The 23,897-nt window shown below is 43.3% G+C and overlaps 1 protein-coding gene and 1 pseudogene across 3 annotated transcripts in view; one reads left to right on the top strand and one right to left on the bottom strand.

The window, feature by feature from the left end:
* The window catches only part of LOC139541947 (mediator of RNA polymerase II transcription subunit 24), a 33,473-nt gene that overhangs the window by 1,184 nt on the left and 8,392 nt on the right, over nt 1–23,897 (bottom strand). Inside the window, exons 4-23 of one of the 3 annotated variants that reach the window (XM_071346872.1) lie at nt 21,499–21,537; nt 21,293–21,366; nt 20,763–20,986; nt 19,260–19,371; nt 19,004–19,154; nt 18,738–18,851; nt 18,549–18,602; nt 14,316–14,401; nt 14,131–14,217; nt 13,781–13,880; nt 13,339–13,481; nt 13,080–13,117; nt 12,874–12,956; nt 12,326–12,504; nt 11,934–12,033; nt 11,413–11,588; nt 8,987–9,251; nt 4,827–5,008; nt 1,707–1,800; nt 1,458–1,557 (exon numbers count right to left, since the gene is read on the bottom strand). In XM_071346872.1, the coding sequence (XP_071202973.1) occupies nt 1,458–1,557; nt 1,707–1,800; nt 4,827–5,008; nt 8,987–9,251; nt 11,413–11,588; nt 11,934–12,033; nt 12,326–12,504; nt 12,874–12,956; nt 13,080–13,117; nt 13,339–13,481; nt 13,781–13,880; nt 14,131–14,217; nt 14,316–14,401; nt 18,549–18,602; nt 18,738–18,851; nt 19,004–19,154; nt 19,260–19,371; nt 20,763–20,986; nt 21,293–21,366; nt 21,499–21,537 (2,401 nt within the window). The remainder of the gene's footprint in view (nt 1–1,457; nt 1,558–1,706; nt 1,801–4,826; nt 5,009–8,986; nt 9,252–11,412; nt 11,589–11,933; nt 12,034–12,325; nt 12,505–12,873; nt 12,957–13,079; nt 13,118–13,338; nt 13,482–13,780; nt 13,881–14,130; nt 14,218–14,315; nt 14,402–18,548; nt 18,603–18,737; nt 18,852–19,003; nt 19,155–19,259; nt 19,372–20,762; nt 20,987–21,292; nt 21,367–21,498; nt 21,538–23,897) is intronic. The other 2 variants (XM_071346873.1, XM_071346874.1) reach the window with 2 other exon arrangements.
* On the top strand, nt 7,220–7,985 carry LOC139543190 (cyclin-dependent kinase 5 activator 1-like; annotated as a pseudogene).

Below are 23,897 nucleotides of genomic sequence, written 5' to 3'. Positions count from 1 at the left end.
AACCACAGGAGACAAGGTAAAGATCAAAGGTCATTATAGTGACAATCAATAGGAAAGGAGAAGGGGAAAAGGTCTTCAATAGCAAAGTCAAGAGAGTAGGGGGTTATAGGCAGCCAAGGTTAAAGACCCCATATGGAAGTTGTGTCAATGTATCAATACACGTCACTGCTCTGATAACTTCCTTATTCAAAGGCTATCTCCTTACGTCTCAAATCCATAACCTCCTGCTCTAAGTTGGCACTGGTCCACTTCCCTTAATGGATTTCAAAAGGAAAGGACGGGAGTCAGAAAAGGAGGGTGTAAAAGGACCGGTGTCAGAAATGAAAGGAAGGACTGGGGGAGGGGAAATGGGGATACCTAGTCAGTTGTACAACTGAATGCCTTCAACTGAAATGTGTCTTCAGCATTTAACCCTCTGAATCAGAGAGGTGCGGGGGCTGTATTAAATCGACATCCTCGTCTTCGGCGCCCGGGGAACAGTGGGTTAACTGCCTTGTTCAGGGGCAGAACGACTGATTTTTACCTTGTCAGCTCGGGGATTCGATCCAGCAACCTTTTGGTTATGGCCCAATAATCTAAGCACTAGGCTACCTGCCGCCCTGGTGTAGGAGACAAAGGGTAAAAAGGACTGGTGAAATGAGTCTTTAAAAGGACACTCCTTCCTATTTCAGGGAAATGGCAGAGGAAGACAAATGTCTAAATAACTGTTCTCCATCCACTACTCTACACATTACATCCCACTTCAGTTAAAGTGTGCGTTTGCCCAAAATGTCCCTCTACACCCCCTTTTTGCACATTGGGTTTCTACCAGACACTAATTAGTTTAATTACACTAGTGGTGTTTTTACTAATGCACCCATCACCCTAGTGACATGAATTGTTTCAATGTTACAAAAGCCTTGATGAACCATGAGCCATGCAAGCGTCAACTTGTTGACAAAGTGAGTTCCCGAAGACAGTATTTCACAAAAGTCTTACACTGCTTGGAAGGCTCAGGCGCAAGCTCATTTGCGTTTGCCTGTCATTTGGTTGAGAGAACTTGTGTCTACTTGCTGTTGACGGGGGTTCAAAACCTTACTCTGTCTTAACCTTCATAGAATCTGGGTGAAGGCATTCATCCCGAGGCAATTGGGATGTCACATGAAAAGATCGTATATTCACAACGTCACAGTAAAAAGCCACGTAAGAAATAAAAAGAGACTTTTGACATTTGCGCTCTCCTGCAGTGAGCAGAATATAACAATAATACTATCAACTATTATCGTTATATGCAGGGCTGCATTCAGCAGGCACAACGTTGTGGAACATTTCAAACAGAAATATATTATGCTGGGAACAAACACGCCTCTCTGACAAGAATAAGGAACCATATCAGCTCTATTCATAACATTTTTACGTACAACGTTTGTCCACTGAACCTGCCGCTGACGTACTTTCTTCGACACCAGAAAACTGACCTGGACTAGAAAGGACCACCGGCTCGTCCTCGTTGGAGCTGAGCAGACGCATGAGCTTGGAGGGTTGCGTGTCGTCCAGAGGGAACAAGCTACTGTAGTCCTGGGGTTAACAAGAGGCATGTTAGACTACATTACCCATAGCACTGAGGAAACATGACAATATAGTTTGTGTGCGCATAAAGTGTGTTGTAACTTCATTAAATGTAAGTTTAAATAAATTGTGATTTGATTTTTGGTCTGTGTTGTTACCTCGATATCCTCCCGTTGCCTCTTGCGTTGTCGAGCTGAGGCCTGGCCTTTGTGGTGAGTGGAGAAGGAACTGAGAGCACACCATACAGACAGCCTGGAGAACAAGAGGACAAGACTGTCAACAATGGAACTGCCAAAACCAACAGTAAAGATGCAGAGATGAGGAATATATTTGTTAAAATAAGATTCAGGAAAAGATAACCAATGTATTCAGTAATTCATTACATGTATACTGTACAGGGAAGATACATAACTAGGGCCTGCTTCACAGGCAAAGATTAAGCCTAGTCCTGGGGCCGTATCCACAAAGCATCTCAGAAAAGGTCCTAGGAATACTGTTAAAACCTGTTTTAAGACCATAACAAAAACTCCCAGCTCAGAGTAGGGTTTAATTCAGTCAAAATTGTGATAACTGAAAAATCTGGATAATGCCCTTTTAGTGTAATAGCGGTTTGAAAAGACCGCCTGAAATTTGCACCAGTTTTGGTGGGATTAAATTTACCTATTTTGGTGACATCCCCAGGCAGTAAATTAAATAAGCCAATAAGAAAGAGATTTCCGACCTCTGCCAATAACAGCCAGTTCAGTTCCCTTGCTCACTCAGACCACTCCCATATAGTCATATCTAAATTCTTGCTTTGTTACTTTGACCATTTTAATTTAAAACAATCATAGTAAGGTACTTAAAAGGGAGTGTAGCACCCATTTCTCAATGCCAGAAACACATATAATAGTAACTTAGAGCACCGCAAGAAAACATTCTCAAATTACAATCACTTGTTATATACCATAATGATGTTCTAAAAGTTGGGTTTGAGATTTTCCAACTTCGGAAACAAGCCAACACCCCGCCGACAGCATCACACAATGAATGAAAAAACACTATACATGTGAGAATGAGGCGTCTACTCGTCAAGCATCTCAAACAGCCAGAAGCACCAGCAGAGACCGAGCATTATCATGGGCTTCAGTGAGCATGGAAGTGTACCGGGTCAATGAAAGGGCTAGCTTGCTATCTCTATGCCAACTTTAGCTAGCTATAGCGCATTTAGCTCATGTCTTCCATCTAAATAACACAGTTTAAAATGTAAACATGACTGCTAACTGTTGGTGGCTAACTGCTGATGCTGCCATACTATAGATAGGCGCGTACAATGGGAAAGAGTCGTTTTGGCCGCGATGGAGGTCACTAGGCAGGTTTCCATGTAATTCAGCCGTTCTGTGGCTCAGGAGAAGTTTTATATACAGCCCACCGAGTGTGGGCTCAACTGAAATGCCAGACTTCGGCCATGGATTCGATAACAGAAGCGTATGGTGAAAGCTTATGGTGAAAAATTGCAAGATTATGTTATAATACTTTAATTGCATCAAATGGTTGTTTTATGCAACAGAATAGAGGATTCTTATAACTATTGTATATGTGTGTTCTACTGAGGATGGACCTCTGGGAGATAACACTGACAGGAGATTTACAATGTCTTTTGGGTGATAAAACCTAGAGATATCACATTCCAGAGCATGAGTTAATGTTTCTGTTATATGGTACCAGGGAGAGATGAGCCCAGGGGCAGACCCTGGTCTGTACAATGAAAGATACCTGAATTATAAGTATCTGTCATACAAATCTTAACCTTGTGACCCATTCTATACATCTGTTGTTCGTCATGTAGGTTGAAAGGGGTGTAGGGCTTCAGGGCTTTCTGGCAGTCAGTTCCCCCCCCCCCCCTCATTCGGGAGCATAAATTGTACAATTATAAACCAACAAATACTTCAAGTTAGAACCCATGTACTGTATATTAGTTAATATACAGCACCAACACCATAAATATCTGTTAGGGTCCATTATCTGCTACGTTAACTTTTACCCAGAAATTATTTGACATTGAGATAAAAACAGCTGCATTGGACCTTTTTAAGCCACTGCTCAGACAAACTGAGCCAGGAGTAAAATCAATTCATAAAAGTTTCTCAGCTGGTAATCACAACAGGTACCACAAAGCAAAGACGGTGATGACGCTCATTAACATTGTTGCACATGGGGAATAACCAATCGTGATGAGGCACCGCCAGCTGTGAACTCTTACAGCATGCTTCAGACAACCACGGTGAATGTGACTGTACATTAAAATGTTGCAATGGTGAAACATTTGACAGAATTTTCCCCGTTGCCTAATATATTAGCACGCATAACCGTTTTCTAACCAATTCTGATGGTTGTTAAAAGCAGAATTTTTATAACATCACTGTTATATCAACACACTCGTCATTCCCGTTTAACAACTAAATCGCTTTGGCACAGTAGGCGTCAAGTCACGAATGTTGCATAAAACGTTTGAAAGGTCTATCATTTTCATCGAACACAATCAACGTTAACATAGGCCCTAGATGCCTTCAATTGCTTAATTTATTGTCACGGCCAATTTAGGCATCTTTTTTAAAAACTAAGATGTAGGTTATTTATTAGCCGAGTGGTTATAAGTCTATATAGGCACCTCGTGAAATTATTGTCAAAAGCGCTGAATGTAGGTCTAGATTTATTTTTATTTAACCTTTATCTAGGCAAGTCAGATAAGAACAAATTCGTATTTACAATGACGGCAAAATCTGGACGATGCTGGGCCAATTATGCCCCGCCCTATGGGACTCCCAATCACGGCCGGATGCGATACTGCCTGGATTCGAATCAGGGACAGTAGTGACGCCTCTTGCACTGAGATGCAGTGCCTTAGACTGCTGCGCCACTCGGGAGACGCAATTTATGGATTGATCATATAGAAATATCAAAAGTCACTCAACAACTCCAAAGCAAATTGCATGTGGCGCAGGAACCACTTAAATCACTGCCCTTTATCATTAACAAGTTACCTGGTGGTTACACTTAAGTGGTTAGGACAGCTCATGAGGTCTAAAAAGCATGCTCAATGAGGAATCTCAATTGAAAGTGATTTTTTGTCCAGGACTAGGCTTAAAATCAGTGTTCTGGAAACTGGCCCCTTCAGTCACCTATTAAGCCAGGTAGCTAGCAATATACAGTCCCTATGACTTAGCTAGCTAGCACATGGCACAGACATCACATAGTCACTGAGAACCAGAGAGACTACACTAGGAGGACTGTCTTACTTGGCCAAGGCCTTGCCGGGCGGGTCTGCCAGGCTGTGCCAGTGGGCTGAGTCTGTGAGCAGGTTGGGCAGGATGTGGCCCAGCAGGGTGAGAGTGATCTGCTGGGTGTCCAGGCAGAAGATGCTGTAGAGCAGTTCCACCACCCGGTTGGCCCACTCCTGGCGAGTCTCCTTCAGCAGCTCCTGAGTCACACACAGAAATTAGGAATGGATTGCTACACACCCTATACCCTCCATACTCAACTGGCGGACTGGATCTGGACTCGGTCGGGCTTCGACCCCTGGTATCATATAAACACACATAAGACATGGAAGAATGTACATAGTTGCAGGAAATTAGCTTTAAAAAAACAGCAAAACAAATCTCTGCCCCATGTGAAATGTGTAGAATTGTGGGAAATTAACTTTAAAACAGCAAAATTCTCTCCGCCAACAAGAGGGGTGTGAACAGTTTGGGGTCACATGGGTTGCGAGGTGGGGGTTTGTTATTACGCCGATAAATTACATTATCCATCCGGACCTTTCCCACCTAGGAAATGTCTGTTACCGGACCTTCTCAAATAGTAGTTGAGTATCCCTGCCCTATACAGTTAGAGTAAATGCTCACATACACACAACTTGAATATTCAAATCACTATTGAGTAGTCAGATTTGGGGGGAAAAGTGACGTTTTTTTTTTATGTAAAGGTTTGGTCTAAATTGAAAAACAGCCATGTGACTTTTGTTACATGCAAGGATATACCATCACATTACAGTTTTTAAATAAAAACACATTGAAATGTAGTTATTTGAGATTGAGCAACTGCGGCTTTAGACAACAGGTGGCTTTGTTTACAATAAGGCTGCATCTTTTTGGCGGTTTTAGTGAGCACAAAGTGATCGTCATTTTCTTTCTCTCATGTTGCGTTTCACATGAAGAGGCAAATGTAATTTGGTAGCGCGCATTTATCCCTCTCTGGCCTGACGCACTACAACTGTTTGCCATTTCCCCCACTTCAAATAGAGCGATTATTATCTGACACAGATCCAAATTCAGCAAACCAATTATAGTCCAGTATGAAGATGCACAGAAACTGCTCCACCAATAGAAATCCCCGATCACGCATGTAGGCGATGTCATGGCCACGTTAGCTAGCTAAGCTCATGCGCAGAAAAACGTTGTCAGGTATAACGGTCTGTCGCGCGAAACTGCGCATGTGCAGTGCATCAAATCAAGGCACCCCTTCGATATAAAGCTGTTTTTGATGAAAATGAAAAGGTGTCAGTTACAACCTTGTGAAAGTGACAACAATTTCAGCTAATTAAGACATTGGCTCGAATCTAGGTTTTGCATTTAGACTGAGAAAATTAACATCTAAGGAAAATGTTTCACTTCCCCATTGACTTTCCAAACCCAAGTCTGGTCGGACGAGTCTGCTTCCCATGCGTTCCCAGAAGTCTCGCGAAGTTGCGTCACTGGGTTTAGAAACTGGGGGCAATATTTTATTCGTACTTGTTCTCAACTAGCCTACCTGGTTAAATAAAGGTGAAATAAAATACGCTGCCGACTGAAATGCAACGCTATAGGCTTGCTAGTGTAACAGTATAACTTTAGTACGTCCCCTCGCCCCGACACGGGCGCGAACCAGGGACCCTCTGCACACATCAACAACGGTCACCCACGAAGCATCGTTACCCATCGCGCCACAAAGGCCGCGGCTCTTGCAGAGCAAGGGGAAACCCTACTTAAGTCTCAGAGCAAGTGACGTAACTGATTGAAATGCTAGTAGCGCGTACCCGCTAACTAGCTAGCCATTTCACATCCGTTACACTAGCACTGGCAGCCACCCAAAAGTCATTTAGTTAACCAAGACAGGAACATAGCAAAATGAGGCAAGAACACATGGCGTACAAAAATTATTATTTTCAGACAGTGCGACATGACGTTAAAAGGTTTTTATCATAGCGAACATCGGCTTCATCTTTCACAGCAACGCTATACCATGCTCCTTTATTACGACGGGACGCTCGATTTCAGAACCCTGGACAGCAGTTGATGTACACAACAATAACAGCCTTAAACTCAATGCTTACAGAGAAAGAAAAACAACCCGTCTGTCTTTTAAAATCAACAAAGAAACGACTGATACATCTTTGGATTTTTTACATCGACTTGAAATCAGTAAGTAAAATGAAAAATCACAACCAAGACATCTTAAAATCAAATCAATAAACACACAAACCTATTGTCGATGCACAATGCTGTTGAATGTGGGAAAATGTAGTCCGGCTATACATTTCATTTTGCAAAAATGTACCATTTAGTTTTCCACAGGCATTATTGGCGCTTATGATGAGAGCTAAGTTCCGAGAGAGAACCTACTCGAAAGGTCTCCTGATCACTACCCAGTCACCATGGGAAATGTGTATTCTCTCTCGCCCAGCTATCAGAAGGCGGCTGGAGATGGGCCCGCAACGTTGGGCAACGACACAACAGTTCAGAACAGCAAGAACGCCAGAGTGAAGAACCTGAAGGATCGCTTGCTCATCAAAATAAAGCGAAAGAAGGGCTCCAAGGCGACGCAGCCTAACGGGAACAACCAGAACAGTGTGACCCACCTCAACAATGAGCACCTGGGGAAGTCTCAATCCCGCACCAACCTGTACACCCACACCCAGGACCAGAGCACCCCAGACCTCGTCAAGAGCTCTGACAACGCCTCCTAGCCGGACAAGAAGGCCCCCCTGACGCGCCCAAGAGGGTGATGGTCCAGGCCTTCACCGGCGAGCTGCTGCGCTTCCTGTCCCTAACGACCTAGGGCTGTGGCTGCAGAGCGTAGCCCGCTTCCTGCTCAACCACGGCTGGGGGAACCAGAGCATCCTCACCCCAGCCAATGTGGTGTTTGTCTACATGCTGTGCCGCAAGGTGGTCTCCTCCGAGGCAGTCACCGAGCACCAGCTGCAGGCCATGGTGATCACCTGCCTCTACCTGACCTGCTTCTACATGGGAAACGAGAACTCCTACCCACTGAGACCCTTCCTGGTGGAGAGCTCCAGGGATATCTTCTGGGAGAGCTGCCTGTCCATCATCAACCTAATGAGTGCCAACATGCTCCAGATGAGCACGGACCTGCATTATTTCTTCCAGCTGAAGAACGAGAGCCAGATAGAAGATGAGTAGCCGCTTACTCAACATTAGCTCATCTGATGTTGTAACTTTAGCTACCGTGAACATTAGCTGTCTGACTTTATTAGCCAGCTAATTTTCACACCATAAACTCAATTATTTAAATCCGTTAAGCTGGCTAATGTTGCTCAACATTTCTCTGGCTAGCTAATGGAGAATTCGATCCAGCTAGCAAGATACTTAATGCTAACAATACTTCTTCCACCACACTTTCTCCCTCACCTCAAACTTTCCAAATGCCAGTTTTCAGTTATAGCTCATGAAGTACGCTTCATCACCTTGTCACCCCCGTCTCTGTGGTCAGGCTTCTCACGTAACGTTACCTCTTCATTATCATTCAGGGGACGCGCTGCTGTAACTGAAAAGGCAGATTGCCACTCTCCGCTGTCTTTCCAGAGCGTGCGCTGATGCTGTAACTAGCAAATTGGCTGTCTCTTCTCTCTTCAGTCACGTGCTGCATTCTGTTATGTGAACGATTGGCTGAATCTTGGATACAGCCAGTATTGCTCCCAACGTGCATCACTCGTTCACTTACAGCCAGTAGTGATCCAAAGCCCCCCCCCCCCAACTTCTCATCGGATCTACATGAATCACGTAGGTCACCTATTTTGGATTCAAAACGGCAAATTTTGCAGAAAGGTGACTAGTTTGCATCCCTGTTCTTTCCATTTGATTTGTAAATTAAGTGCATCTGCATTAGTCAAAACTAGTTTAGATATGCTTGCTAATAGGCCATTTGATTACCAGGGAATTACTAGAAATTAGAAGTAGAAAAAAAATACATCTAATTCATATTGTGCTATAAGACATTAAGCATAAAAATGTTTAACTAGTACTATATCTTTGATAAATCTTGTAGGCGTGAAAACACATCAAAAGAAATCGTAGCCAATAGTCACCTTGCAAGGTTTCCAAAAGACCAAAGTACAGTAACTCCACTGTTGTATAGGTCAACCGCCCCTTTACCCCCACCCCATCTCATAACATTCACTAACCTTGACCAGGTTGTTGGTGAACCAGAACACCCCTCCTGTGTGCAGCAGGCTCTCAAAGAGGTGTAGCGCGCCGCTGTCCACCCAGCCCTTCCACAGCACCGAGCGGAATTGCTTGCGGAGGGCCTCGTGGATGGGCTCCTTGGCCGAGAGCAGGTTGCGGTAGGGGATGGGCTCCTGGCCCTCCATGGGCGGCCGCAGGGCCAGGCCTGTCTGCTGGAACACGTCAGCACACATGTTCTCCAGGATGGAACTCATGATCACCACCCTGAGGGAGAGATGAAGGGTTAATGGGCTTGTGCTTACGTGATTTTCAGTCTGGTTGCTATACACTGGTGGTGAATTATGGGAGATGCCTGATTACAATGTGAAACGGGTTGAACACTAAGGAAGGTGATACAAACCATTAAATCTGTCGTCATCATCGTCGGCTGACCCACCTTTTAAAACGTCAGTGTCAACTAGAATTTGTCTGGTTGATTAGACATCTGCTCAGTGGCTAAATAATCAGGCTAATGCTTTGGTTGTTGAAAACCATTGTCCAGCGGCAGTGCATGTGTAGAGCGAGCTGTGTGCGTGTCAGACCCTGGTTAAAATACTATTTCAAATATATCAATTACTTTCACATACTTTTCAAAGTAAGTATTGTGTTGTTATATTTGAAAAGACAAGTAGTTGAATATTGGAATGCATTTGGAAATACACTTGGACAGTATTGGCATATATTTGAAAATATACTCCCATACATTTAACAAGGGTTTTGAAAATATTATTTGAAATAAGTATTTGAAAATAGTAGGCTATTTATAGGACATTTGAAAATTCTTCCAATATAAAAGTAGTTGATTCAGCCCAGATAAGAAAACACTAATAAACAGAAAATAAGTATTTAAATAACAAATACATGTACAGTGCCTTCGGAAAGTATTCAGACCCCTTGACTTTTCCACATTGTTACGTTACAGCCTTATTTTAAAATGGATTAAAATGTTCCCCCCCCCCTCAATCTACACACAATTCACCACAATGACAAAGCAAAACAACTTTTTTTTTGTTGAAATGTTTGCTAATTTATTAAAAAGAGAAGTACTCAGACACTTTGTTGAAGCACCTTTGGCAGTGATTACAGCCTCGAGTCTTCTTGGGTATAACGCTACAAGCTTGGCACACCTGTATTTGGGGAGTTTCTGCAATTATTCTCTGCAGATCCTCTCAAGCTCTGTCAGGTTGGATGGGGAGCGTTGCTGCACAGCTATTTTCAGGTCCCTCCAGAGATGTTCGATCGGGTTCAAGTTCAGGCTCTGGCTGGGCCACTCAAGGACATTGTCCCGAAGCCACTCCTGCTTTGTCTTGGCTGTGTGCTTAGGGTCGTTGTCCTGTTGGAAGATGAACCTTGACCCCAGTCTGAGGTCCTGAGTGCTCTGGAGCAGGTTTTCATTAAGGATCTCTGTACTTTGCTCCATTCATCTTTCCCTCGATCCTGACTAGTCTCCCAGTCCCTGCCGCTGAAAAACATACCCACAGCATGATGCTGCTGCCGCCACCATGATTCACAGTAGGGATGATGCCAGGTTTCCTCCAGACGTGACGCTTGTCATTCAGGCCAAAGAGTTCAATCTTGGTTTCATCAAACCAGAGAATCTTGTTTCTCATGGTCAGTCTTTAGGTGAATTTGGACAAACTCCAAGCGGGCTGTCATGCACCTTTTAATGAGGATTGGCTTCCGTCTGGCTACACTACCATGAAGGCCTGATTGGTGGAGTGCTGCAGAGATGGTTGTCCTTCTGGAAAGTTCTCCCATCTCCACAGAGGAACTCTAGAACTCTGTCAGAGTGACCATCGGGTTCTTGGACACCTCCCTGACCAAGGCCCTTCTACCCCGACTGCTCAATTTGGCCGTGAGGCCAGCTCTAGAAAGAATCTTGGTGGTGATGGAGGCCACTGTGTTCTTGGGGACCTTCAATGCTACAGAAATGTGTTGGTACCCTTCCCCAGATCTGTGCCTCGACACAATCCTGTCTCAGAGCTCTACGGACAATTCCATCGACCTCAAGGCTTGGTTTCTGCTCTGACATGCACTATCAACTGCAGGAACTTATATAGACAGGTGTGTGCCTTTCCAAATCATGTCCAATCAATTGAATTTACCACAGGTGGACTCCAATCAAGTTGTAGAAAGGATGATCAATGGAAACAGGATGCACCTGAGCTCAATTTCGACTCTCATAGCAAGGAGTCTGAATACATACGCAAATATGCTTTTTTGTGTGCAAAGTTTACTTTGTCATTATGGGGTAGTGTGTAGATTGCTGAGGATTTGTATTTATTTAATCCATTTTAGAATAAGGCTGTAAAACGTAACAAAATGTGGAAAAAGTCAATGTGTCTGAATACTTTCAGTATTTGACACCCAAGTTTAGTGTGTGTACCGTTCATTGTAGAACTGCAGCGTGTTCTCCCCATACAGCGGGGTCATGAGCTGGCGGATCATGGTCTGGGGCTTCTCCCGCTCATCCAGCCCCAGCATCCTCACATGGGCTACCAGCCAGGCCACAGCACAGATAGCCATGCTGCATACCTTGCCCTTGATGTTGTCTGTTATCTTCTACACTCGGGAGGGGAGTGGGGTGAGCGAGAGAGAGAAGAGGAGAAAGAAAAAGGAGAAGAGGTGAAGATGAGTGAGTGTGTGTGAACTCTGCGCATGCTTCCGGGCCACTTGTACGACAAATTAATTCACTTTATGAATGGTTTAAATGAGGAAGAGACCAAAAATTAAATACATGCAAGCTCTAACCATTACGTCAGCAGAGCCATTTAGACCTACACGCTATGACCAATCATTTCCCACTATGTCAAGAGCAAGTTCACTTCTGTGATTCAACAGTTCACTGTCTACGTAGTATTGAGCTCAAAGCAGGACAAAATAGACGACACATAATACGGGACTCACCTGTACAGCCTCCACAGACAGCACGCCATTCTCCCAGGCATTCAACACCTCCAAGATGGCCGCCGGTGTGCTGAGGCAAATCTCGTGCCACTTCATCTGACTGACACAGTGGTATATAAATCGGTACGGCTTCAAGAAAACAATGCCAATAAATAGATTTATGGATGGATAAGAGATGGTGCAGAAAGGACTCCAGTTTAAAGAATGTTTCTTTTTCCCCCACTGGTATAAATTATGCGCCTCAAAGAGAAATTTGAACATGGCGGACAACATTTCAACCATAGCCTGGACTTCTTCCTCTGTTCTTTTTTTAACCCAGCAGCAGAGAAACACTGAGTTCCAGTCTGATTCTGACCCTAGAGTGAAAAGATAGTAAGTACGCCATCACTCACACTAGCTTCATCTCAGAGGAGTTGTTGAGGAGGGCCACTAGGCTCTCCACCTTGCCAGACTCGGGCCTGAAGCAGGGGTGGTCTGGGTTCAGGGTCTTGCCCTCTTCTGGCATGCAGGTCTGCAGCCACGTCTCAAAGAACGGGGTCTCCCCCGAGGGGCTGGGATCCGAGAGGATCACCTGGAGGGGTCACAACAGAGTCATATGATATAATAATATGGAGCGGGGGATATTTCTTAAATACTTTTTTGTTTTATTTAAATATGATATAAATCTATATGAGGGACAGGTTCTGACCATGAAACGTATGTAACATGAGTCATTTTACCCATCATAGAAATGTGGCAAAGACATCACAGCTGTGCCATGCAGAAAGCTATTGTGTGTTTTGGCCACCTAGTGGGAGCTGTGCTGAAAGAGCAGGACAATGATGAAAAATCTACAGGAGAAGTGAGCCTGACCCTAGTTCAGCTCTCCTGCTCTGAGACCCTTTCTGAATACGGACCTAGATCACTTATAGATAGCGTTAGTACTAGGTCTGAGACCAACCTCTGATCCGTAGGTCTGCACCACGTGACACAGCATGAGGAAGGATATGTCAAACAGCAGGGCTCGCACTGAGGCCGACTTGGCTGCAACAAGGTAGAAAAAAACAAGACTCAATGTCAAAATCAAATCCGTTTCAAAAAGTCCCACACTCGTAATGTTAAATGTTCTTCAAAAAGTCCCATACTCAGCAACACTCATGTACTCACATCCTTCTCCACTGATGTGCTTCGGAAACTCATTCAGCCTGAGAAGCAAAGACAGAGCATCAATAAATAATTGCCTTTAAACACATACATCATGTATATTTTTTCCCCATCATGTATATTTTTCCCCATCATGTATATTTTTGCCCTTTAGAAAAAAACTCCACAGTAATATGGTTGGAGTCTGTCAATAAATTGTATTGAACAGTCCTGATGGACTGTTGGGCACACTGTAGCTAAAGTGGCTTGATGCGCGTCTCACTTGATGAACTTCCGGGCGAAGGACTTGAGTTTTCCCGTGGCTGCGGCCGCAGCCAGGAGGAGGTCCAGGCTCTTCCCAGAGAGCATGTGTCCCAGCACCCCCAGAAGGCCCTCTGGAGACTTGGAGTGGTCTGCGTCCACCGTCTAACACAAAAGGAGAAGACAGACATAGAACAGGTGTGATATGGGTGACTTGGAAGTTGTTTAGCAAAAGTTGGAGCTCCGCGATAGCTTTATAATGAGGTGAACTAACTGTCTTTACATCAGTACTTACTCAGGGATATAGTAAAGGATAAAAGTCAGCATCATGTTCATTAGGGTACACTGTAGCTAAACATTTTGAAATGGAAAACGACAACAAGCGTTTCTATTAGACAAGTTGGAATAGAACCTCCCCCCCCGACTGTAAAGCTAGGTAGGGTTGGCATGGGGAGAATGAGGACCTTGAGGATGTTGGTGACAGTGGGCTCGGCTCGCAGGATGAGGCCTGGGTTGGGCTGGATGTTGGCGTTTTCTGCAGTCTTCAGCCGTGGAGCATACTCCCTGTCCTCAGCCCTCAAGAAAAAGTTACACACAAGAGGAGATAGTGAAAGAAAAGGGAGAGAGAGAGGAGAGTGAAAGAAGGAGAGCAAGACACCGACAGACAAGCAAAGAGGGAAAGAATAGTGTAGTGATAGGAAAGAGTGAGAGGAGACAGAATGAAAGATATTAGTGACAAACTTGATGTATTTATACTGTATCATTCTCTTTCAGTGATGTTACACATATGAAGGGGCAGGATGGCTACCCGTACCGTTTAGAAGTGAGGTTGGTCGTGTTGGAGTCCGACAGGAGAGACAGCTTATTGCACTCCTGCAGTAGCATACTTAGACAGTCGCAGCTGGAAAAAAACAAACATGGAGTAAAAAGCTTGTCAGCGTGTTATAAACATGCTTATAACATAATGCTTCCTCTGTTCCGTTTTCCATTATCACTCACTTGCATCTCTGGTCCGCCTTGTCCAGCAGCGGTGTGAGCTTCAGCAGGTACTCAAAGGCAATGTTCACGTCATCCATGAAGTCCTGCTGCAGATTGACCATAATGCATGTCAAGACAGAGACTAGACCAGCACTCTTCACTATCCTACATTCAGATCATTCAGGGGGTGATTAATATGGAGTATTATACCATGGTATTGTTGAATACTCGTTTCTGATTGGCTTAAAAGGGCATTTTAGCAAATTCATCAGCAACCCCTTCATAATCAGAACAAGACTTGAGTGAGATCAAAACATGAGTTTTACTATGACTTTGGCAGTGCATTGCTGGAAAAACCAAGTTTCGGCGCTGGGAAGTAACATTTTAAAGGCCCATCTCTTGGCAACAAAGAGAAAATGTTGCAGTTTAAGCTAATGTGCTGCAATTCTTCACATTCTGCCATTAGGCAGAGAGAAAACGTTGCAGTTTTAAAGCTTAAATTACAGTGCATTTATGTAGAAAAAAACAAAAAAATAGGGGATACAAGTATTGAATTGACAAATGGATAATTCGTGAAATACTAATATCACCGAGCTTCCCAGGCCCATGTTTACCAGGACTAAGAACATAAATTGTAGATTAATAATGACAGCGTTGTATTGTATTACACACTTTAAACTTATCCCACGGATCCCTTTGCCAAAGGTTGTTTAATCTGCTGTTAGTAATATTCAACAGTGATGCCAACTTCCACACATTGGGCCCTCTTCACACGCCACGTCTCTTATTTCTAACACATTGGAAAAAGTAGGCCAACTGCTTTTATTTTCGGATTAACATACAGTGTATATTCAGTGCGTTAACTTTTCAACTGAAACTCACAATTTTTTCGAAATCACAAGCTTTTTTAAAAATGAAAGCAGCCACGGCAGACTGGACAGGCACGTTCGTTCGCCACTGATCAAAGTTTATGACCTAAATTATCTTAATTTCTTATGGCTGCAGAGGCAGTATTGAGTAGCTTGGATGAAAGGTGCACAGAGGTGCCCATATTAAACGGCCTGCTCCTCAGTCCCAGTTGCTAATATATGCATATTATTATTCATATTGGATAGAAAACACTGAAATTTCTAAAACTGTTTGAATTATGTCTGTGAGTATAACAGAACTCATATGGCAGGCAAAAACCTGAGAAGTTCCACTTCCTGTTTGAATTTTTTCCGAGGTGGCAGATTTTCAACCAAGCTCTCAATGAAATTACAGCGAGATATGGATGAGTTTTCACTTCCTACGGCTTCCACTAGATGTCAGTCAACAGAACTTTGTCTGATGACTAATGTGAAGGGGGGCCGAAGGAGACAGGAATGAGTAATCACACATTCACCATGCGCCTTCACATGAGGACGTCCGTTCCACCGCTCTTCTGAAGTCAATCTAATTCTCCGGTTGGAACGTTATTCAAGATGCATGTTAACAACATTCTAAAGATTGATTCAGTACATCGTTTGACATTTTTCTACTGACTGTTACGGAACTTTTGGACATTTCGTGACGTTATAGTGGAGGCGCTTTGTGACTTTGGAATTGTTTACCAAAGGCGCTAATCAAAGTAGCTAATTGGACATAAATAACGGACATTATCGAACAAATCAAGCATTTATTGTGGACCTGGGATTCCTAGGACTGCATTCTGATGAAGTTCATCAAAGGTAAGGAAACATTTATCATGTATTTTCTGGTTTCTGTTGACCCCAACATGGTGGCTAATTTGGCTATTGTTCTGAGCTCCGTCTCAGATTATTGCATGATTTGCTTTTTCTGTAATAAAAAAAATAATAATCTGACACAGCAGTTGCATTAAGGAGAGGTATATCTATAATTCCATGTGTATAACTTGTATTATCATCTACATTTATGATGAGTATTTCTGTTGAAATGATGTGGCTATGCAAAATCACTTGATGTTTTTGGAACTAGTGAATGTAACGCGCCAACGTAAACTCAGATTTTTTGATAAATATGAACTTTATCAAACAAAACATGCATGTATTGTGTAACATGAAGTCCTATGAGTGTCATCTGATGAAGATAATCAAAGGTTAGTGATTAATTCTCTCTATTTCTGCTTTTTCTGACTGCCATCTTTCGCTGGAAAAATGGCTGTGCTTATTGTGGTTTGATGGTGACCTAACATAAATCGTTTGTAGTGCTTTCGCTGAAAAGCATATTTGAAATCTGACACTTGTGGGAGTAACAACAAGAACACCTTTAAAATGATATTTACATTTACATTTAAGTCATTTAGCAGACGCTCTTATCCAGAGCGACTTACAAATTGGTACAAATCATCCACCTTATGATATCCTGATATAAGACACATGTATGTTTGAGGAATTTTAATATGAGATTTGTTGTTTGAATTTGGCGCCCTGCACTTTCTCTGGCTGCTGTCATATCAATCCCGGTAGCGGGATGCAGCCATAAGAAGTTAAGAGAAGCAAGGCTACATTATTCACCCCCTGTGCTCATTCGCAATTCAGCACTAGGTCCATTAGGCTGTAACAAGGAAAAGGCAGCATTGAGCAGGAATTCTGGTAGTGAGCCGACTTGTATAACTGTATGATGAACATTATTTTGCTCTAACAGATTGTGAACCCACATGTGTAACTGATTCTAGTGGGGACAGCAATACATTGAAATATAATTTGGGGTTGGGTGTAGGGGCAGCCTGTGTCATCTGGTCTTCAGGAGATTATATTATCCGTAACAGACTCATTAGTGTCCTCATCTCAGCAAGAACACTACTGTTAATCCCCATACTTGAATTATTTCACTTCTAACCAATTTTGCTGGTGCAATTAGGTTATTTGAAATCTAATGCCAACTTGTGTCCTTGAAAATATAGAAATATTTTTGGGGGAGTGCTGGACAGTGATGAATATAGACGGTAAGAATATGAGAATAGGCTATATTGAAATGCCCCTTATCCTATTTTGTCATTTTTGTACTGTGCACAAGCTGCTGGGCAGAAATGGTAGGCATAAATTATAAGAGCTTGCTGATGTAGGCAAGATGGAAAGGTTTTGCAAATCAGCCTCAACCACCTGAAGATTGATATTGATTAGATTTTTCTTGAATGTTGGATAATTTGTCAGATGAACATATTCAAAGCCCCAGTATTTGGGAAACATAGATCAGGGACGGCCAACCCCCTCGGAGAGCTACCTCTCGGCAGGATTCTTTTTTCCTACGGTACTATTTTAAAAAGGGATAGTTCACCATATTTCCATGCTTTTCTTATGGACAAGGAGAGACCGCAATCCATCCTATGGTTAGCCACTTCAACCAAACCATTAATATTAGCATTTTCTAACCAAAAACCAACATAATTCAATGTTCCCCAGAGAGCACACTCTAAATTTCATGCCCAAATCACTTCAAACCAAGTCGGTGTGTTTTAAGTGTATATTCAACTTTAAAAGAATCCTAAATACACTTGACCTGTGATTTTTAAAACATTTGATTCCACCCTGGTCATGTGCCATGTGAAAATATGAATTGCAGGAAATTAGCTTTAAAACTGTATTTTTCCTGGGACGGGACGCCCATACTCCCACATTCAGGAGAGATCTCACTCCAAGGTATCTTCAAAAGATGTCAGCCCTGTATTCAATAACGTTTGTAGTTTCATTAATTTATTTATCTGGCTGCAGACTCCCCGCAGTACCTCCCCTGTTCTAGAACGTGCATTATTTCCCTACAATAGACAGCAGAATTCAATGGCTACGAAGTTCATTCTTACATGTTCGATGTTTGAGCTGCTTTTGAAAGCAAAAAAAGTCTAATTGAAAACATTATTGGCATTGCTTAATTCGATCTTCATAATAGCAAGCTAGAACAGATGGCTTGGTTAACCAAGCTAGCAAGTCTGTTCGGTTACCAAGGCAACTACTCTATCCCATAAACTTGCTAGCTACTTCAGTGAGCTTCGGGAAACACATTTCTACCAGCAAATGTGTTCAATTATAGCCTTGGTATAAAAGGGATAATCAACTCGGGGCTCTGTGCGTTCTCAGGAAAATAATGCAACTCCGTGCATGGTTAGTTGTCGTCTATTATTTTCCACAGAATGCATAGCCCCTCGTTGATTATCTCTTTCATATTTCCAAATGTGTATTACTGGTAAATAAACTTGAAACAGATCTTATAACCATTGATTGTTATGGATGTAAAGAGAATAACTCCGTACTATACCTGTACCTTCTCACCCTGGGGATACTTCTTTAGCCTGAGGAGAACCTGGGGGATCTAGAGATGAGAGGATCGTCAGTAAGATGGTGACATCTCATGGGCTCCAATGAAAAGAAAACGTTCAAATGCTTGCGCCAAGGACCATAAAACATTTATATACTGTAACTATCCGGCATTCATTGTGAGAAGCACCTTAAGGAAGGTGAAGGCGGTCCACTTGAGCTCCTCGGTGCCCTCTGGTGACTCGATGAGGCCAGTGAAACACGCCTTCCAGATCTCCAACACAAAGAGTGGCGCGGGGATACGCTGCACAGGGGAATGAGCCAGGCTTGGGGGTCAATATTCCATTTCAATTCGGGAAGTAAACCGATTTACAATTTCCCTCAACTAAAAGTGAAACTCAAAGTGAAAGTTGCATACGCTTTGCATACGTTAACTCTAGACCAATTAAGGCTCACCTGCATCCTCTTGATCATCATGAGCTGCTCCACCAGTGGCTGAGTCTCCCCTGTCAGGTTCATGGTTCCTTCCAGCATGATGAAGGCGTGGACAGACGGGAACAACGAGTGTTGCGGAGGGTCTGACTGTTCAGACAGAATCGTAGGAATGCTGAGGGGGAAGATTGGTCAGATGATTATAAAAAACAGCCATCGTGGCTTCAATTATTGTTTACAAAGGCCATTGGCTTGTACCCCGTAAGTGCTACATTCTCACCTCTTCACCAATGAAATGCACTCCTCCAGCTTGCCTCTCAGTGTCTGATTGGTCAGACTGTTGAGCCCCTCTGTCACTTTGAGCAAAGCTTGCTCCACATTGGTCCAGGAAGCTTTGGAAACATATCATATGATGTGGAGTCAAACATACCAATGAAATTCATTCAAATCAAATGCTACAACAATATTAATATATTGTTATTTCAGTTTTATCCAAATAATATGCAGCTAACTACATGTAAACTCAGGAAAAAAAGAAAAGTCCTCTCACTGTCAACTGCGTTTATTTTCAGACTTAACATGTGTAAATATAGGTAACAAGATTCATCAACAGACAAACTGAACAAGTTACACAGACATGTGACTAACAGAAATGGAATAATGTGTTCCTTAACCATAGGTGGGGGGGGGGGGTCAAAATCAAAAGTAACAGTCAGTATCTGGTGTGGCCACCAGCTGCATTAAGTACTGCAGTGCATCTCCTCCTCATGGACTGCACCAGAACACTGACATTGCTGTCTTGCAGGAAATCATGCACAGAACGAGCAGTATGGCTGGTGGCATTGTCATGCTGAAGGGTCAAGTCAGGATGAGCCTGCAGGAAGGGTACCACATGAGGGAGGTCTTTCCTGTAACGCACAGCATTGAGATTGCAGGCAATGACAAGCTCATGCCTTCGACGACAAATGCGAATCCGACCAACACCCCATGTGAGACAAAACCGCGACTCGTCAGTGAAGAGCAATTTTGCCAGTCCTGTCTGGTCCAACGACGGTGGGTTTGTGTCCATAGGGGACGTTGTTGCGGGTAATGTCTGGTGAGGACCTGCCTTACAATAGGCCTAAAAGCCCTCAGTCCAGCCTCTCAGCCTACTGCGGACAGTCTGAGCACTGACAGAGGGAATGTGCGTTCCTGGTGTAACTCGGGCAGTTGCTGTTGCCATCCTGTACCTGTCCCGCAGGTGTGATGTTCGGATGTACCGATCCTGTGCAGCTGTTGTTACACGTGGCCTGCCACTGCGAGGACGATCAGCTGTTTGTCCCTTCTTCCCCGTAGCGCTGTCTTAGGTGTCTCACAGTACAGACATTGCAATTTATTGCCCTGACCACATCTGCTGTCCTCATGCCTTCTTGCAGTATGCTTAAGGCATGTTCATGCAGATGAGCAGGGACCCTGGGCATATTTATTTTGGTATTTTTCAGAGTCAGTAGAAAGGCCTCTTTAGTGTCCTACGTTTTCATAACTGTGACCTTAATTGCCTACTGTCTGTAAGCTGTTAGTGTCTTAACAACCGTTCCACAGGTGCATGTTCATTAATTGTTCATGGTTCATTGAACAGGCATGGGAAACAGTGTTTAAACCCTTTACAATGAAGATCTGTGAAGTTATTTGGATTTTTATGAATTATCTTTGAAAGAAAGGGTCCTGAAAAAGGGACATTTCTTTTTTTGCTGAGTTTAGTTATAGGAAAACCTCTTAGAAGATTCTGTATCCCCTGACTGACCTTGGTCCTCCAGGCGAGCGATGTGGACTAGGGCCCTGTTCTTCTGGCTGTTCACCAAATCCCTCAACCTCTCCAGGCAGGCCCTCAGGTTGGCTTCTGTGCTGGCCGACGGCCCCAGCTCCCTGAGCCTCTCGCAGTAGCAGGCGCAGCCCGTCAGGAGCCACACTACCACACCCAGCAGGGCCCGGCACAGCCCGATGCACTCCTCCGCCTTCCCGTGGCAGCTGGGATGGAGGGTGGGTGGGGGTAGAATAGATGTTTGGGATTATTCTGGGGTATTATCTTTCAAAGTGAAAGATGACTTGATGTCAGAAATGCACTCACTCTGACGCTCTGAGATAATCATTCAACCGGCAGACTCATAACTATTAGTGCTTCAACCATATTTAATAACAAAAAAAGAAAGTTGCATCTCTTTCTCGGCAGAGCCTGGATGAAACATTTTCTAGGGCTAACACCATTGTCAAATTTAAAGGAAGGAAGAATATAACAGGACAGGAGTGGGACGGGATAAAGCAAGTGTGTAGTACCTGAGACGGTGGCAGAACATGTCCATTATCTCCAACAGGGACTTGACGCAGAGCTCTCTGGAGAAGTCATCAAACTTCAGGAACAAAAAGGAGCATGTCAGACAAGTTCTCATCCGATGAAAGCATGCATGTCTGGTAGCAGTCAGACAGTTGTTATTGGCAGTCAGACAGTTGTTATTAGTGACAGAAAGAGGAACCCAACTCACCTTACTGATGGCTAAGAGTACACTTGAATAAGAGACCATCTGAGGAAATACAATGGTTTCTATTAATAATAATTAATTTCTATTAATAAATAATCAAGCACCTTTTGTCACTTTTCACCAGCAAATCTCAAGTCTTTCCTACCATGGGAAGAATATGCAGAATAACTCTTCAATAATCCAACAACCAAAGACAGATCTTACATTAGTCAAGCAATATGAAACAAATGTGAGATGTTTCATGCTTTTATGAAAATGTGAACTTAATACACTTGTACTGTTTGGGGCCCTGCACATTTTCAGATATGGAGCCATCGCAGAAACATTCTCCATTCCGCCATAACGAAAACATTTATTGTGTGTCATATCTCCCGAACCAAACATGATAACACAGAAAGGGTGAGGTCTGCAACTATGTTTTGTTGGTCAATGATTCCAACGGTGCCATGTACACCAGAAACAGTTCTGATTGTTATATAAAATGGTAAAGAGCCATGGTAAGCAACGGGAAGAATTCCAATAAAAACACATTCTGACAACGTACGCAAAATAATATTATTTCAGCTGTTGTCTTGCCGCTGCTGTTGTGAAAGTGGATACTGTGTAAATTCAAGGAACACAGGAAGGCCTATGAAAATATCTGGACATAGATTTTATAATATTAATTTGGGTAGATGCTAATATGTGTCCTATTTCACAACGTGTTTTTTGCATCTCACTCCCCATGAGACACCCTCGGAGAGTGGGGTAACGGCCAGGGTCTGCAATTATTAATAGTGACTCTGGCGCAATTAAGGTTAATTGCCTTGCTCAAGGGCACGTCGACCGATTTTGCACCTTGTCGACTCGGGGATTCGAACTAGCAACCGTTCAGTTATTGGCCAAACGCTCTAACCGCTAGAGAGAAACCCCACGCCACGGAACGGGCAGTATGGGCTGTGGGTGGGGTCAGCCTGGTCCGACCCTGCCCACCACACGTGTTCATTTGAGGAAGCTTTCCAGACAGACAAGCGATGGGCAGAGCGGGGTTCGTATGTAGCTCAGTGGGCATGTTTAGTACAAAACTGTTTTGGTACAGTGCAGATAGAAATGTTATTAATAGAACTGACATGATTGATTCTAATCAGAGGCATGTTTGTTCTACATAATACATTTCTATGCATCTAAACGTTTGCCAAAGTTGTGTCCCTCCTGCTGAACACTAGCCACAATAACGATTAGCCACAAAAGTAGAATTTGCAGTTTGCCTTTAAAAAAACTCCCTCATTGAAAGCAAAGCAAACAAATACACAGGGAAATCATGCCATATTTGGACTAGATTGGAATGTTGTTACATCATTTAAAATGAAATACAATGATTCATTAGTTGGACCAAAAAACTGTTGAAATCCAACTGTGGAAGTATTAAACTGCATAATTGCATTGGGGGCATACTTCTACGCACTATAAAGCCTTAGCTACGGATTGTGCACCCATGAAATGGGGTATCAGCGTACTCAGTGACATCCACAGAAAACAATTCTCAAGAGTATAAACAAATATTAGCGTCTTAGCTCTTATTGCAGAACAATGACTGTGGAAAATCACCTTCAAAGTCAGTATAGTGTGTGCATTGGACAATCATATTGCACTGTACAGTCTAACCCAGGGTTTCCCAAACTCGGTCCTGGGGCTCACCCTGGGTGTACGTTTAGTTTTTTTGCCCTAGTACTACACACAGCTGATTCAAATAACCAACTCATCATCAAGCATTGATTATTTGATTCAGCTGTGTAGTGCTAGGTTAAAACATTTGCACCCAGGGGGGGCCCCAGGACCGGGTTTGGGAAACCCTGGCCTAACCTATAGATTATGCCCCCATGAAATGGTGTATCAGCCTACTCAGTGACACCCACAGAACACAACTACAGTGCATTCTGAGATTATTCAGATCAACTTTTATCACATTACAGCCTTATTCTAAAATGGATTAAATCGTTCCCCCCCCCCCCTCTCATTAATCTACACACTATACCCCATAATGACAAAGTGAAAACAGGTTTAGAAATGTTTGCAAATCTATTAAAAATAAAAAACCTTATTTACATAAGTATTCAGACCATTTGCTATGAGACTCGAAATTGAGCTCAGATGCATCCTGTTTCCAATGATCATCCTTGAGATGTTTCTACAACTTGATTGGAAAAACCAAGCCATGAGGTCGAAGGAATTGTCCGCAGAGCTCCGAGAAAGGATTGTGTCGAGGCACAGATCTGGGGAAGGGTACCAAAACATTTCTGCAGCATTGAAGGACCCCAAGAGCACAGTGGCCTCCATTTTTAAATGGAAGAAGTTTGGAACCACCAAGACTCTTCCTAGAGCTGGCCGTCCAGCTAAACTGAGCAATCAAGGGAGAAGGACCT

Source organism: Salvelinus alpinus, chromosome 17 (assembly GCF_045679555.1).
Source record: "Salvelinus alpinus chromosome 17, SLU_Salpinus.1, whole genome shotgun sequence".
Lineage (NCBI taxonomy): Eukaryota > Metazoa > Chordata > Actinopteri > Salmoniformes > Salmonidae > Salvelinus > Salvelinus alpinus.
The sequence above is the reverse complement of the archived record's forward strand: the minus strand, read 5'-3'. Positions and strand labels throughout refer to the sequence as shown.